We start from the raw sequence: 13677 nt of genomic DNA on the forward strand, positions 1-13677 counted from the left end.
AAATATTAATGCGATTTTATAAATATCTTTAGCCTTACTTTATATACATTTTGAAAAATGTAAATTTCTTATTAAATATTAATATGTTATATCTGTTGTATGTAATTGTTTTTATTTACGTGTCTAATCCGTAATGTACTTTCTCGAGCGTCTCCCAGGGTCTCTTTATGCTTGTTTATCCTAGATCTTTCTTAATTGAATAAAGAATTGATTTTTATAAATGGATTAAAATCACAGCTAACTTAAATGCGTTCAGTACAGTGCAGACATGGGCGACGGTAAGAATATGTGATTGTAACATTTATTTCATTGTTTTGTTTTAATATATGATTAGAATTCTCTTTTATTTATTTAATTAAAATATCATTAATTATATGAAACGTTGAAAAAAAAAGACATTTTTTTTTTATTGAACAGAATAGAATATTTGATTTTCTTATTTTAAATACCTGTGTACATACGTCTACAGGTGTGGCAAAGAATGGTGCATACAAATATGATGACGGTACAAAATACATTGGCGATTGGAATCGTAGAGGTCTAAAACACGGTGCTGGTCTATTAATTCTTGTGGATGGAACGCGGTACGATGGAGTATTTCAGAATGGATTATGCTCCGGTTTGGGAGTGATTGTATTTCCCGATGGAGCAAAGTAAGTTTTAGACAGCAAGTTTACTTTAAAATTACGCGTTTCACTCAGAATGTCGTTCCATATATATTTGTACAAGACCATTCTCTTTTTCTTAGATATGAAGGAGAATTTATGCAAGGATGGTTTCACGGCCACGGTGTGTTCTGGCGAGCCGATGGAATGAAATTTGAAGGGGAATTTCGTGGAGGTCGTGTCTGGGGCTTAGGTGCATAATTAAATTGATAATTTATTATTAATTATTTTATAATTTTGCAAATAAAGTGAAACTATTCTGACTATCGGATTAGATATAAATATAATTTTTAATTTATAAATTATTGTTATATATTTTTATTCGTTAACACAGGTTTAGTGACTTATGCTGACGGATCGCATGGATTTCCGAGGAATGAAGGTTTTTTTCAAGATTGCAGATTAGTAAGGCGACGACGTTGTCCCGATATAGTGCAGAAGGCGCAAAAAATTTCTATGATGGCACGTGCTCAATGTTATTAGCGGAAATAGAATAAATTGTAAATGTATAACTAATAAAAAAGAATATATAATTCATGAGATCATATTTTTCTACAATCATTGGTATAGGTGTGGGAAAAAGTTCGTGGCGTTTTTTTAATGCCATTTAACGGGAAAAACGCCACGAACTTTTTCCCATATCTAATATTTTCATAATAATAAAAGCTATATTATATAATATTATAATATAATATTTGGATAAATTTTATTATAATTTTAATACTTTTTTGTTTTATTATGCATATTTAAATCTTCCCCATATTATTTACTAATAAGTAAAAGTTATCAATGTTCAAATATCAAAAATTCATACAGAATTGGAATAAGAAATGCAGATTTATCTTTATTTACGTAAAATAAAGATGTTGATAACGTCATTGATACCAGTTTCCTGAATGCAGAATGAAATGTAATTGTAACGAGTTACGCCCCAAAAGAAAAAGTTTGAGAGGGAGCACAAGGCTAGACTACTTTCCGCTCAGAGGCGTGGCCAAGCCGGATGTTCCAGTTTTGAAGACGAAAGTGCAGTACCAATCGATATAAAATTCGCACATATAATGTTTTAATATAACAATATATGAAAATTGAAATTTTATATTTGTAAATATTAAATTGAAAGCAAAACAAGAAAAGCTACACAAGTTCTCCGTGCCTTACTTTATTTCTTTTGCTTATATTTTATTTGCGGAAATTAAAAAATTTTGATATGTATATATAATTTTCTAAATATATAAATATGTACATACACACACACACACACACACACACACACACACACACATATATATATATATATAGAGCTTTAAGGATGTTTTATACATATTTTTCAAAATGATGAAAAAATTATAAATTATTCTAAATCACATTTAAAACTAAATAAATTTAGTGACGATTTATTATCTGGATCATAAGTTACTTTAATAAATGTATGTTACTTTAATAAATATACTACTTTAATAAAGTAGCATTTTTTAAATCTGTGTTCTATTAAATGCATGGAAATATATTATAAATAAATGACAAAAATTCTTTAATATAAATACATAATGTATTCAAGATTATTTATGTATAGCTATGTATACATTGCGATGCACGAACTAGTTGTCCAATAAATAAACAAAACATTTATTTTTCATTATTTATTTTTCACTAATCAGTGAATCTGCATAATGAAACTGCATAAGTTATTTTGAATATTTAAAGAACTTACAAAAAAAATTTAGATTTTTATCATTTCAAAAAATTTTAATTTTTAACAATAAAAAATGAATAATACAACAAATACAACAAATAAAATAAATAAACGACAAAAATGTGTTATTAAATAGAAATGTAATCTTATTCATACACAATTTTCATATGTACAGCTTAGATATAAGTATTGCATAAGCTTGAGATATAAGTATTAAATACATTTCCAAATTTAATTTTCTTTGCAGGGACTGTACGTGTGATCACATCTTTAAGTCTTACAAAAAATAAGAAAATTGAAAATTTTACTCCTTTTTCACTTAGAACGAATTTCTTTGATTGAACGAATTTGATTACTACGCATCCTTGAAATTGTTTAGGTCTTTTACTTTTGTCTTACATTACACCATGTGTAAACTATGAATTAGAAGTTCAATGCATTATCATGAAATAATGAGATTTTACAAATTTATAAAATTTAAATATTGGAGATAAAAGATAGATAATTAATATTATTTCACATGTTATAGATAAGAGAAAATATATCCATTTTATTTATAAATCATAAGGGCATAATGATTTAACAGGGAGCAAAATGTTCGGAGAATGGCGTAATATTAAGAATATCCTTGACCCTATATCCCACCATGGCGAACTGAGGGTACCGAAAGATTTCGTGTGGCTCGTCGTTTGTCCGCCAAGTATAAAAGTACCGATTGTCATGGATTGTAACATTCGTATTTCGATTCAGACACGATTAAGGTCATCGCAGGATCTTCCTCGCATAACATAATGGCAGCTAAGGTATGTACAATCAATTGCAATGAATAAGATTTTATCTAATATTGTATAAAGAACATATTTATAAAATAAATCTGTGCTCTTAAAGTTTTAAATCATTATTGAAAATTCTATTTTAGCTATTCGTAATCATCTGCATTTTGGCTGTGGCTAACGCCGGCTATATCGGACTGCCTTCCGCCCTGCAGTATCATATCGAGCCGATAGCGCACGTTCAACCCGCCATCACATCGACATCCGATAATATATTACGTAGCCATGGTAATCTGGCGCAAGTGGCCACGCAAACGAAAACCATCGACACACCTTTCTCTAGCTCGAGCAAAGCCGATATCCGTGTAACTAATCCTGCTGTCACTACCTATGCTCATCTTGCTCATCCAGCCCCGTTGACTTATGCTGCAGCCGCTATACCAGCGGCTGTGCGTCCGGCTGCTCTTGGAGTCGCTTACTCGCCGGCCGTTGAGGTATCTCATATGAGCTACAGCAGCCCGATTGGAATTGCTTATGCTTACTAAATCGATCACATCTATATCACGCGACTTTATATGATATAATATATATTTATTCGAAAACTCGATTCTTGTAACTATATACTTCTGTACATGACAAACTAATGATACTACAATGTAAGTAGTTACGCAATAAAAATCTATAATCTATAATCAAAGCTTCATTTTTCATCTATAAGTCTAGTCGTTTCTTAAGAAATTGAATTATAATTGCGAATCATAAAGAGATAAGATGTGCGGCAGAAGCTACTATCAAACGTGTTACGCATATCATTTTAGGAAGAATTTAATTGTAAGAAGAAAGACATTTGGGAATAAAACATGTTTTTTGAAAGAACAACATTTATGTATTTTATGTGAAATGTATTTTATTATTATTTCATGTTTTTTTTTCGTGATATTTATCAACAATTTATCAACAATTTCAAGTGTTGGGACGGAGGAAAAATGTTCTAATAGAAAAAGGAAAGAATTTTATGAATATTGACTTCAGGGAGAATTGCGAAATGCATCAACAAATTTGTATATATCTGATATTAAAGACAAGGTACATTCTGCGATGTATAGTTGGTGGGATAGTGACGGGTTTTTTATCAATGTAAAAAAGGTTTAGCCTAGCTTAAATCCTATGGGAGCGGCACCCCAGCTGTTACCCCATTTAGCACCACTCCATCCAGCATCACCCCAGCCGTTACCACCCCATTTAGCACCACCCCATCCGGCACCACCCCATCCAGAACCCCATCCGGCACCACTCCATCCAGCGGCAGGAGCCCATGCAGCTGAAACAAATTTATAACGAAGATTAGGCCTGTTCTTTTTGGCTGAACTTTTACATCAGTTCATTTTTTTTCCTTTTCTCTCTGGAGAGGAGGAGGAAGAAAGAAGAGGAAGAAAGATGAACTAATACAAAAGTTCAGCCAAAAAGAACAGAGCCATTATTATACATAGACAGATGAAAAAAAAAGGAAGAAAAATAATTCATATCCTCTAACGACAATTTATCATATATAATAATAATCATTATTCATATATAATAATGGTAATAATAGTAGCCTTAAGGCTATCATTCGTGTATGTGATTTTGGTGGTTCTAAAATCATTAATGTACAGGATGTTTAACTTTTTTAGTTTTATCATGTGAAATAAGAATTATCCATACTTTTAGCGGGAGCAATAGCAATTGCAGCTGGTGCGATCGCAGGTGCGATCAAGCCGGCATAGCAGACGTTTACGACAGCCAAGAGGCCAAACACCACCAAGAGCTGCAAGATTTAATAACGCTTATTTATCTTAATTAAAACTTTCGGAATATTATATCTTATTATTTATTAAAATATTAACTGGTCATTTAAATTCGTCTTTTCAGATTACATTATCGTGTCCAATCTCTTTCAAAATAAAAATATTAGTTTTTTATATATGTTTTATATATGTTGATAATCGCGTTCTGTATTTTATGAAATTAAAATGTTGATGAATCATGTAGTATATGAGTTATACACTTTTCTTATAATTAATACAAATATTATAATTTTAGAAAAGTGTAATAATTTGTAATCTGTATAATCTGTCTTAATTTAAAACCTCATTATATATATTTTTATCACTTTCTATAAATTAATGAATATGAAAATTACGCAAATAATAATAATTAAAACTGTTTTGAAGGCACTTACTTTGAACATGATGATTGTTTTTCTATTTCCCGTTGAAACACGAGGAACGATTGAATGCTCTGTTTAAATCTAACAGTCTATTTATACGTGCTGAAGAAAACCTGTCCAGTGTGCATGGTGCATTTTTTCCAAAAACTTCTTGTTGTAAATGTACGAATGCCACTGTTCATAGTAAGGCGTTATTGCATCATATAGTTATAAAATTTTATATCTTGTTAAGCTATGAATATATTTTACGCCTTCAATGATTACGCGGTTAAGGTTCTAATATTGTTTTCTTGCTACAATCATGTGCAATTATGAAATTCGGAGCGCAAAATCATGTGAATTTTTTCTTGCATGTGTAATATATGTGAAAATCAATATCTTTTTTTAATATGTTAACATTTTGCATTTCATAGTACAGATTACTGAAAAGTGAAAACATAAAAAATTATAATGAGATTGCAAGTAGATTATGTATTTTTAAATTGTTTTTAAATTCTCGAGTGTGTTCATATAATCGATTCATTCATTTATTATTCAAGTTTTACGTTCGCTTATACTTATTTATTTTAGCCCCATCACTTTAAATACAATATACAATTCTTTCTATAGTTTTCAAACAATGCTTTGCATTTTTATAATCAAATAACTCTCTCTGTGTGTGTGTGTGTGTGTGTGTGTGTGTGTGTGTGTGTGTGTACATAGTATAATTTTTAAAATAGTATAAAAAATAATATAAAAAAAACGCAAAAAAATTTCGTAGGGCAATATAATCACTAATCGAATAAATGTGAATTCTATTTCATATTCTATTTCATGCTTACCTACGCTTACATATTAAAACATAAATATATAACTTGATTTCTCATGTCACTTTTAAATTTATATGCAATGTTGTGCATATCTCGTGCTTCGCACATGAACATTGCATCACGTGGACTACAGTGGGCACCAATCTCCTCATTTATGATTGCCTGATGCAAGTTTACGTCAAATTGCACAGGAGCCGTCTCTTTATTGACGTATATTATAAATTATTTAGTTGATTTTCTTTAGTTGTTATTTGCGTGTGCACAAAGAAGCACGTAAGAGAAGCACATTACAAGATATTTCTTAAATTTCAAATTATTTTTTAAAATAATACACAACTTGTGTTCCCTTAAAATACAAAGAATATCTTCTCGTACAAATAAATTGTCACGAATTTTTAAAAATACCGATTATAAGCAAAATTACCTTCGAGTAACGTATGAAAGAACTATTTATCATTAAAAAATGCGTAAAAATTAATAAAACGTGTTTAAAATTTTAATTTCAAAAACGAAATTGTATTCTCCAAAATTAAACAAAGAATGATTTTTATCACAATTTTAAAGACAAAAGATGGCAGCACGAAATTTATGTAAAAATATTTAGTAGTTTTTGTTATACATTTTTTTAATTCTTGGTATATAGAACGTAGCGCTTCAGTTTTGATCAATCAATCACTGCTGCTGAGCGAACAATGATTGCATACGACCTGTGATTTTGTGAAGAAAGTAACTGACTGACTTCCATAACTTTTAAGAGCAGTAACTTGCGTAATTCGTGACCTTGCACAAGATACATTTGAACCATGCTCCTGTAAAAAAAAACGGTGAAGGTGACCTACATATGTGTGTCTGTACGACATAATGAGGCTGAGGATTGGAATTGGACCACGCCCTTTTATCATATCAATGTTATATGCATAAATTAATAAGAATAAATTAATAAAATTTATTTTATTTTATAAAGTGTTATATTTATATCAATTATAAAATTTGATTTAGAAAGGTTTGAGAGAAGAGTGGAAAAATGTAGTATGCAGTAGTATTTACTAATAATGCTATCCAATTAATATAAACCTATAAATTAATCTGAACAAAGATAAGAAGAAATAAAACAAAATTTCTATTTCTAAAATTTCTATTTCTAAAATGTACATATAATTCTCAAATTGTAAAAATATCAGATTTGTATTAAAATAAAAGATAAATATATTTTTTTTCTTAACTTATTTTAACTATTAATTTGTAGATTTCACTGATTTCACAGATTGTTAAGAGTTCTTATATCAAGTTTATATTAATTACATTTTATTATTGAAACATACAAGAAAATAAGGCAGGAAGTTACCTACAAAAATTCCTTGTAGATCATGTAAGATAAGAAAAATCAAAAAGATCAAATAAGTAATTTATGCTTGCTTAGTTCATAAAATTGAAATTAAATATTTATTTACATAAAATTCGTGGAATTTGTAATATATAGTTTTTGTAATTAAAAAATGAGATAATACTACAAGTTATCAATATAACATAATAGAGCATAAATTTAATTCTAATATATCTTAATGATCTTTATTAATATTTTACACATCATTATGTATATTTATTTGTAATTGTAATGTATATATGTATTTATCTATAATGCAGCCCTTACAAATAATTTTCTCTATATATAATAATTTTCTAAGATTTCTTCTTTCAAGACAATCATTTTTTTCTAAATTGTCCTTCGGTATAATTCCTTTAGTACTGATCGAATTAAAGTAATAAAAAAAAAAAATGAAAGACAGAACACATAATATTGTAAATCAAAATAATATAAATCAAAATAAAAATAAGAATTTAGAAAAGATCTTAAAAATATAACAAACATTTGATTCTGATAACTTAAAATAGAGAAAATTAACTATATTTGCTGCAAAAAAAATGTTTGTACATACATATCTGATGATATATTAAAATAACAAATATATTCCTATTTCATTATATATCCTTTTTTCAAGACAAAATTAATATATCAATTATATTATATCTTTTTGATTATTCTTTTGTGGTCTGGCACCAAAAATGGCACTTCCTACTCTCACATTTGTACTGCCAAGTTCAATCTACAATAGAAAATAATAGATGCATTTCATATAAGAACATAAAATCTGTATGTATTTTAATGCACTATTCATAATCATCTAAAGACCTTACCGCATGTTCATAATCACTGGACATGCCCATTGACAATTCAATATCTTTTACATCAATTCCCAATTCATCATGTATCTTTTCTCTGCACTTTATTAAACAAATAAAATCAGGATTTGGTCCATCTTTAATATCATACCCATACATTCCTATTGTCATAAGACCCATAAAATTTAAATTAGAGCAATTCTCTAGGACATGTTTTACAAGGGTTGATACTTGTGCAATATCACAACCATTTTTTTCTGTAATTACAATTCTTTTTATATAGAATAATCCAAAAAAATATATTGAGCTGAAAATTATTTTATCCAATATAACCTTCTCACATAAAATATAATAAATAACTCATTACCCTTTTCTTGACTTGTGTTAACTTGTATCATGACATTTAACTTGCTGTCGTTTCTTTTTCGAAATTTTGGCCATGAATTATTGAGTGCATTTGCAAGTCTATCACTATCGACAGTTTCAATGATATATAAATTTGGTATACTTAAAACTTTGTTGATTTTATTTCTTTGTAAATGGCCTATAAAGTGCCATCGAATTTGTTTGCATTTTTCAAGAATCAATGGGCTGAAAGCCTTCTCCACTAACTCATTTATATAATTTTCACCAAAATTTCTTTGACCAGCCTCATATGCGGATACTATTGAGACAGTAGATTGCAATTTGCTAATAGCTACCAGTCGCGGTTCATAATATTGATACTCCTGCAAGAATGAGATAAATATTTTGATATGCGAGTTAACCTTTGCATTAACGTTCGAAAACGCAATGTTCTCTATATAACTATTTAGCGCATTTAAAAAATGTACTAAACAGTTATATACATAACAGTTACATACATAACTTATATATTTAATTAATACTAAACACTAAATGCACGGAAAAGAATACCGATGTTCTCTTCGTGACAGCATATGATATTTTGTCGCAAACAGATTTCAAATTTGCTGCCACTTCTGCCATACTATATTTAAATATTGCCATAAATTGTTTCTTGATCAGTAATCGAATATATGCTTTTCACTTATCTAAGATAATAAAATTGTTTTCTTTCTCTTTAATACGGATATATCTTTCCCTTTCCATTTGTGTTTTTCCGAACTTTTAATTGTCTCATGTGTTTAAAGCAAGTAATAAACATTACGCAAGACACAATCAATTTCGATCAATTTTGGAACGTAATTGCAATAATCAGGTTAAATCTCTAGTGTCGTATTCTTAGGAGCTCCGCACAATAAAAGGAACAGAGAACAGAAAATAAGAATTTCGACCTATCAGAAATCATGTATTGTGGAATACACAGTTTCTGATAGGTTGAAATTCTTATTCTGTTCTCTGTTCCCTGTTCCTTTTATTGTGCGGAGCTCCTTATTCCCTAGTGTTCATTAGGATTTCTGTGATTGTGCGCATGCGCCATCAGCAGCGATTTGTCAGCCATTATGGTTATCAACATGGCGTAATCTTATTATTATTATCAATATTGCGTTTATTCGTTATTTCTGTGGCAGGTTATAATTATGAAGATTATCATTAATATTTTATCCATGAACAAGAAAGTAAGTATTGATTCATCTCACATATCTGTTTTCATTGTATATTAATAATGGAATTTTTATTTTTTCTGTATCCTAAACATTTGCGAACTTGCAGATTAATCGAACGGTAACTTGGTCGAAATTCTAAAAATTGAATTGCTGCTACTAATTTCTCTTGTATTATACAACTGTACAAACAATAGCACGTATACCTATACCGATCTTGTGAGAGATAAGATGGATAACAAAGCATCATCTTTTGGCATGTCATTTTGTGAATTCGTGTATCAGCAGACACGGTAGTGTCTGCACTAAGAGCACGCGTAATTATTACTTAACATAAAGAATTCAAGCTTGCTATTTGGTTTATAAAATTACACAAAGATGGATACTTCGAGGCAGCAGGACAGATCTCTTGGTAGTGGAATTTCATTGCCACAATGGATGAAAGGAAAAATGGATAATAGGTAGGTTCTATCTCTAATAAATTTGATCATTGAACACATTTTATGGAGATATTTTTATAACAATTTTATACCTAAATGATTATTATAATTACTAGTTATGACATCAGGATGTTTGAAGTTGTTATTGCATGCATTTGATATTTTGCCAAATTGGCTTATGTGTTATTTATAGTTAAGTATGTTTGTATATATTCTTTCTATTGGATAAAGTGTTTCTAAAACTATACAGCTATTATTGTTCTATACAAAATATATGAATTTGAAGTACTTGTGTTAAGTATTAATTAATTAATATATATTAATCTTAATATTTGTTATTTTGTATTAATGTAAAAGCTATAGCTTGATATGATTTTATATTTGTAATCTAGTAAATTATTAAAAATTCTGTGTTTTAGGATGTTCAAATTCTTAGCTGAGTGCTTTCCAGGGCTGCATTTGCTTTGGCACTTACAGCGTTTATGAGTATTAATTGTCTTTGTTTAATATTTAATAAACAACAAAGATGAAACGATGCTTAAAGTGTTGTGAGCACCAAAGCGAGTACACCCAAGGTATCATTTTATCCTTGTTTAACATTTAGAATAAGACTAATATTTCATTTTTCTTGTGACAGATTTTAAGTGTTTTGATTGGCCACAAGATAGAGGATTTCTAGAAACATAAAAATTTTTCTATTTTACAGTCAATCAACATTCTTGAAAAATTGATTATACAACAAATAGAATATTAGCCCAAAGGTGCTATTATGTTTGTGCATCTTTTTTGAAAAACATTTTTTACGCCTATTAATTCTATTCTTTAAGCCTATTGACTATAAAATAGAGAAATCGATTTCGGAAATCTTTCTGTTCTGTAGTCATTTGTCATATGATTTATCAAAAACGCACAAATGAAATCTCACTCTGATAAGGATAAAATGATATCTGAGTGACACTCAAATGGGAATCTGAACAGTCCTATGTATTGATTTTAGTAAGTGTATTGGGTTTACTAGATTACATGTGACCTAGTATAAAAAATTGCATCATATGCTACAGGCATAATATACTTTTTTTAGATTTGATTTTGACGAAGCCGCATTCAGTCCACCATCTTATGACGATAGTTTCTTTTATGTAAGATATCCAAGATCGCAAAATACTCAACCACAACACGGATTGAAGCACATTGTAACTGAGGTTTTAAATGAAAATATTGCGAGCTCTACGAATCAGATAACGAATGAAAAATCCATTTCTGACTTGAAAGAGGTCAAGCAAATTGATTTTAGCAAACATCCATTGCCATGTCAACCGTTTATACCGGTTGTAAATAATACAGGTATATTATCAAAAATTTTGTTTTTTTTTAAATACACTGATTAACAATATTATCATTGCCCGCGTTCAGCAGAACGTTTATTTTACAATTGTTGGAACTGTTTTTTTTTTCATCCTGTTTGGATAATACTTTTAGATCTAAAAACATAATCCAATCAGCACGAAAAAACTTTCAATAATTGCAAAATAAACTTTCTTTGATATTATTCTATTGATATAATGATATATATTATTTTAGCTGGTGGTATTAGAGTAGATAAAGCTTCAGCGAGAAATGTAAAACTTAAATCACAGGGGACGGATGACGGTTTTCATGGTGAACCGGCTCTTTGTGGCAAATCAATCGTTCATGTAGCTAGTCAAATGATGTCTGGTAAATTCACCAAAGTATTCACATCGGATTCGCGTTCTCAGCAGACAGAGAACTCGGTGAAAAGTGTCAGCAAATCATTACCAGCGACACCACTGACATCACCAACAGGATCTCCAGACAGTTCGCCGAAAGCACGTAGAAAGCTACATAACCGATATTTCACTGGTGCATTTGTACCGGATAAAGAAAAATATCAGGGTAATTGGATTTTGGCAAGCATATTAGGTCAATCCAGGGAAGTAATTACAGCAAAGATAGATGAGGAAGATGAGCTTTTTCCAGACATGGAGCCACGCAAGCCACTTAATCGAAAAAAATCAATATCGTCTCAAAATCTTACATATATAGGGAAAGAAGAAAAATCGGTGGATAAGTCATCTGTTTATGTAAATGTGCTCGAAGCTAAACCATCAGAACTAAGAGAGATGAATTTTTGGTCTCCGACTTCCATGTGAAGTTTTACATTTTGTTTAATTTTAGTTGTATAGTTTTTATCATGCTTCTACCAAAGCATATTTAGATGAATTTAGTTATTAATGCACATAGTTGTAAATTTAGCTCATCATAATACTAACTTGACAATATTTCATATCATGAGATTGATATATTATTGTATATTTTAATTGGAATTTTTCTACGAGTTTGTAATCTTTTAAAAATGACAGCTAGTATTATTTGACTATTTAAATTGCAGAATTGTATTTAAAAAATATCGTTTCTCTATTTCTTTCCATTATTAAATATGAGAGAGAAGTATATGTTAAAAAAAAATAATTTTCTCTATATTATATGTTCGTATTACAGAAGTCTTGTATTTGCATACTTGTGTTATCCATGCTTACACTCTCAAAAATGCTTTTAAGGATTGAAAATGCAATACGGTTTGTTAACTTATCTATTCACGAATATCAATATATTGTAATTAATAATTATTATTCTCCATGCGTTACATATAAATCGTTACATAACTAAAATGCATCAAATATATCAAATCTTACAAAGACATTAAAAGACGTTTAAATAACATCTAATGTCTTGTATTATAAAATGTGATATAATGACCTTGAAACTGAGATATGAAATTGATACTATGAAATATATGTTGTATAACTATTATAAATTCCACTATTATAAATTTGCACGAAAAGTACCGTTGAAAGATAGATTTTTATCAAGCACAGATGAGTTATATACGAATACATACAGCTTATGTTAATTGAATTTATGTCAATAAAAAAATAAAATAATATTTTAAACACATTCTCATTATTATTTCAATAAATATTCGTGTATGGATGCAATTAAACTATTTATTGGATTATTTAAATATCATTCAAAATGATTATGATCAGATTTTATATTAGATTAATTTTAATAAGCAGATAAATATTTATAAATAAAATTATTAATGTTCAACAATAAGAAATAGAAGTAATGGCCATAACAGTTAAAATTAAATCTTTATTATTGTTTAAATAATTCAATCTGAATTGATTTGAATTACTATTGAATTGTCCGGAAAGTTCGTGCCGCTTTTGAAGAAAAATTGAAACGCAGATTTAAATTTTAATATACATTTATTAAAGTATAAAGTTAAATTTTTTGCGGCATGAACTTTCCGGACAACCC

General features: G+C 29.0%; 5 protein-coding genes across 6 annotated transcripts; 3 read left to right on the forward strand and 2 right to left on the reverse strand.

Moving 5' to 3' along the window:
* Window positions 1-125: 125 nt before the first annotated feature.
* On the forward strand, window positions 126-1148 carry LOC108684262 (MORN repeat-containing protein 4). Its single transcript, XM_018188493.1, has 4 exons — window positions 126-278; window positions 470-653; window positions 749-858; window positions 1000-1148. Exons 1-4 carry the CDS (start codon window positions 269-271, stop codon window positions 1146-1148), a joined length of 453 nt encoding a protein of 150 aa, XP_018043982.1. The 5' UTR covers window positions 126-268.
* Window positions 1149-3074: 1926 nt separating this feature from the next.
* On the forward strand, window positions 3075-3828 carry LOC108684304 (cuticle protein 67-like). The gene is made up of 2 exons (XM_018188568.1): window positions 3075-3161; window positions 3278-3828. The coding sequence occupies exons 1-2, from the start codon at window positions 3150-3152 to the stop codon at window positions 3674-3676; spliced, it is 411 nt and encodes a 136-aa protein (XP_018044057.1). The 5' UTR covers window positions 3075-3149; the 3' UTR covers window positions 3677-3828.
* A 184-nt stretch (window positions 3829-4012) lies between these two features.
* On the reverse strand, window positions 4013-5442 carry LOC108684305 (pupal cuticle protein 36-like). Its single transcript, XM_018188569.1, has 3 exons — window positions 5350-5442; window positions 4833-4935; window positions 4013-4452 (listed from the first exon to the last, which is right to left on the reverse strand). The coding sequence occupies exons 1-3, from the start codon at window positions 5356-5358 to the stop codon at window positions 4280-4282; spliced, it is 285 nt and encodes a 94-aa protein (XP_018044058.1). The 5' UTR covers window positions 5359-5442; the 3' UTR covers window positions 4013-4279.
* A 2699-nt stretch (window positions 5443-8141) lies between these two features.
* On the reverse strand, window positions 8142-9551 carry LOC108684276 (proline synthase co-transcribed bacterial homolog protein). Its single transcript, XM_018188512.1, has 4 exons — window positions 9243-9551; window positions 8695-9055; window positions 8343-8584; window positions 8142-8251 (listed from the first exon to the last, which is right to left on the reverse strand). Exons 1-4 carry the CDS (start codon window positions 9333-9335, stop codon window positions 8165-8167), a joined length of 783 nt encoding a protein of 260 aa, XP_018044001.1. The 5' UTR covers window positions 9336-9551; the 3' UTR covers window positions 8142-8164.
* A 227-nt stretch (window positions 9552-9778) lies between these two features.
* Window positions 9779-12605, forward strand: LOC108684264. Of its 2 annotated transcripts, XM_018188496.1 has the most exons (4): window positions 9779-9907; window positions 10002-10353; window positions 11414-11676; window positions 11914-12503. In XM_018188496.1, the coding sequence occupies exons 2-4, from the start codon at window positions 10271-10273 to the stop codon at window positions 12501-12503; spliced, it is 936 nt and encodes a 311-aa protein (XP_018043985.1). In that variant the 5' UTR covers window positions 9779-9907; window positions 10002-10270. The 2 variants fall into 2 exon arrangements, with proteins under 2 accessions (XP_018043985.1, XP_018043986.1); XM_018188497.1 differs by lacking the exon at window positions 9779-9907 and having other exon boundaries at window positions 10271-10353; window positions 11914-12605.
* The last annotated feature ends 1072 nt before the right edge of the window (window positions 12606-13677 follow it).

This window comes from Atta colombica, unplaced genomic scaffold (assembly GCF_001594045.1).
Source record: "Atta colombica isolate Treedump-2 unplaced genomic scaffold, Acol1.0 scaffold13, whole genome shotgun sequence".
Lineage (NCBI taxonomy): Eukaryota > Metazoa > Arthropoda > Insecta > Hymenoptera > Formicidae > Atta > Atta colombica.

Coding starts and splice junctions, on each gene's coding strand:
- LOC108684305 (XM_018188569.1), bottom strand. Junction 4,453..4,832: donor TGCTATTGCTCCCGCTAAAA/GTATGGATAATT, acceptor AATTTGTTTCAG/CTGCATGGGCTCCTGCCGCT.
- LOC108684276 (XM_018188512.1), bottom strand. CDS start 9,335: ATGGCAATATTTAAATATAGTATGGCAGAAGTGGCAGCAAATTTGAAA. Junction 9,056..9,242: donor CTGTCACGAAGAGAACATCG/GTATTCTTTTCC, acceptor TCATTCTTGCAG/GAGTATCAATATTATGAACC. Junction 8,252..8,342: donor CCAGTGATTATGAACATGCG/GTAAGGTCTTTA, acceptor TTTCTATTGTAG/ATTGAACTTGGCAGTACAAA.
- LOC108684264 (XM_018188496.1), top strand. CDS start 10,271: ATGGATACTTCGAGGCAGCAGGACAGATCTCTTGGTAGTGGAATTTCA. Junction 10,354..11,413: donor AAAGGAAAAATGGATAATAG/GTAGGTTCTATC, acceptor TACTTTTTTTAG/ATTTGATTTTGACGAAGCCG. Junction 11,677..11,913: donor ACCGGTTGTAAATAATACAG/GTATATTATCAA, acceptor ATATTATTTTAG/CTGGTGGTATTAGAGTAGAT.
- LOC108684262 (XM_018188493.1), top strand. Junction 654..748: donor GTATTTCCCGATGGAGCAAA/GTAAGTTTTAGA, acceptor TCTTTTTCTTAG/ATATGAAGGAGAATTTATGC. Junction 859..999: donor AGGTCGTGTCTGGGGCTTAG/GTGCATAATTAA, acceptor TCGTTAACACAG/GTTTAGTGACTTATGCTGAC.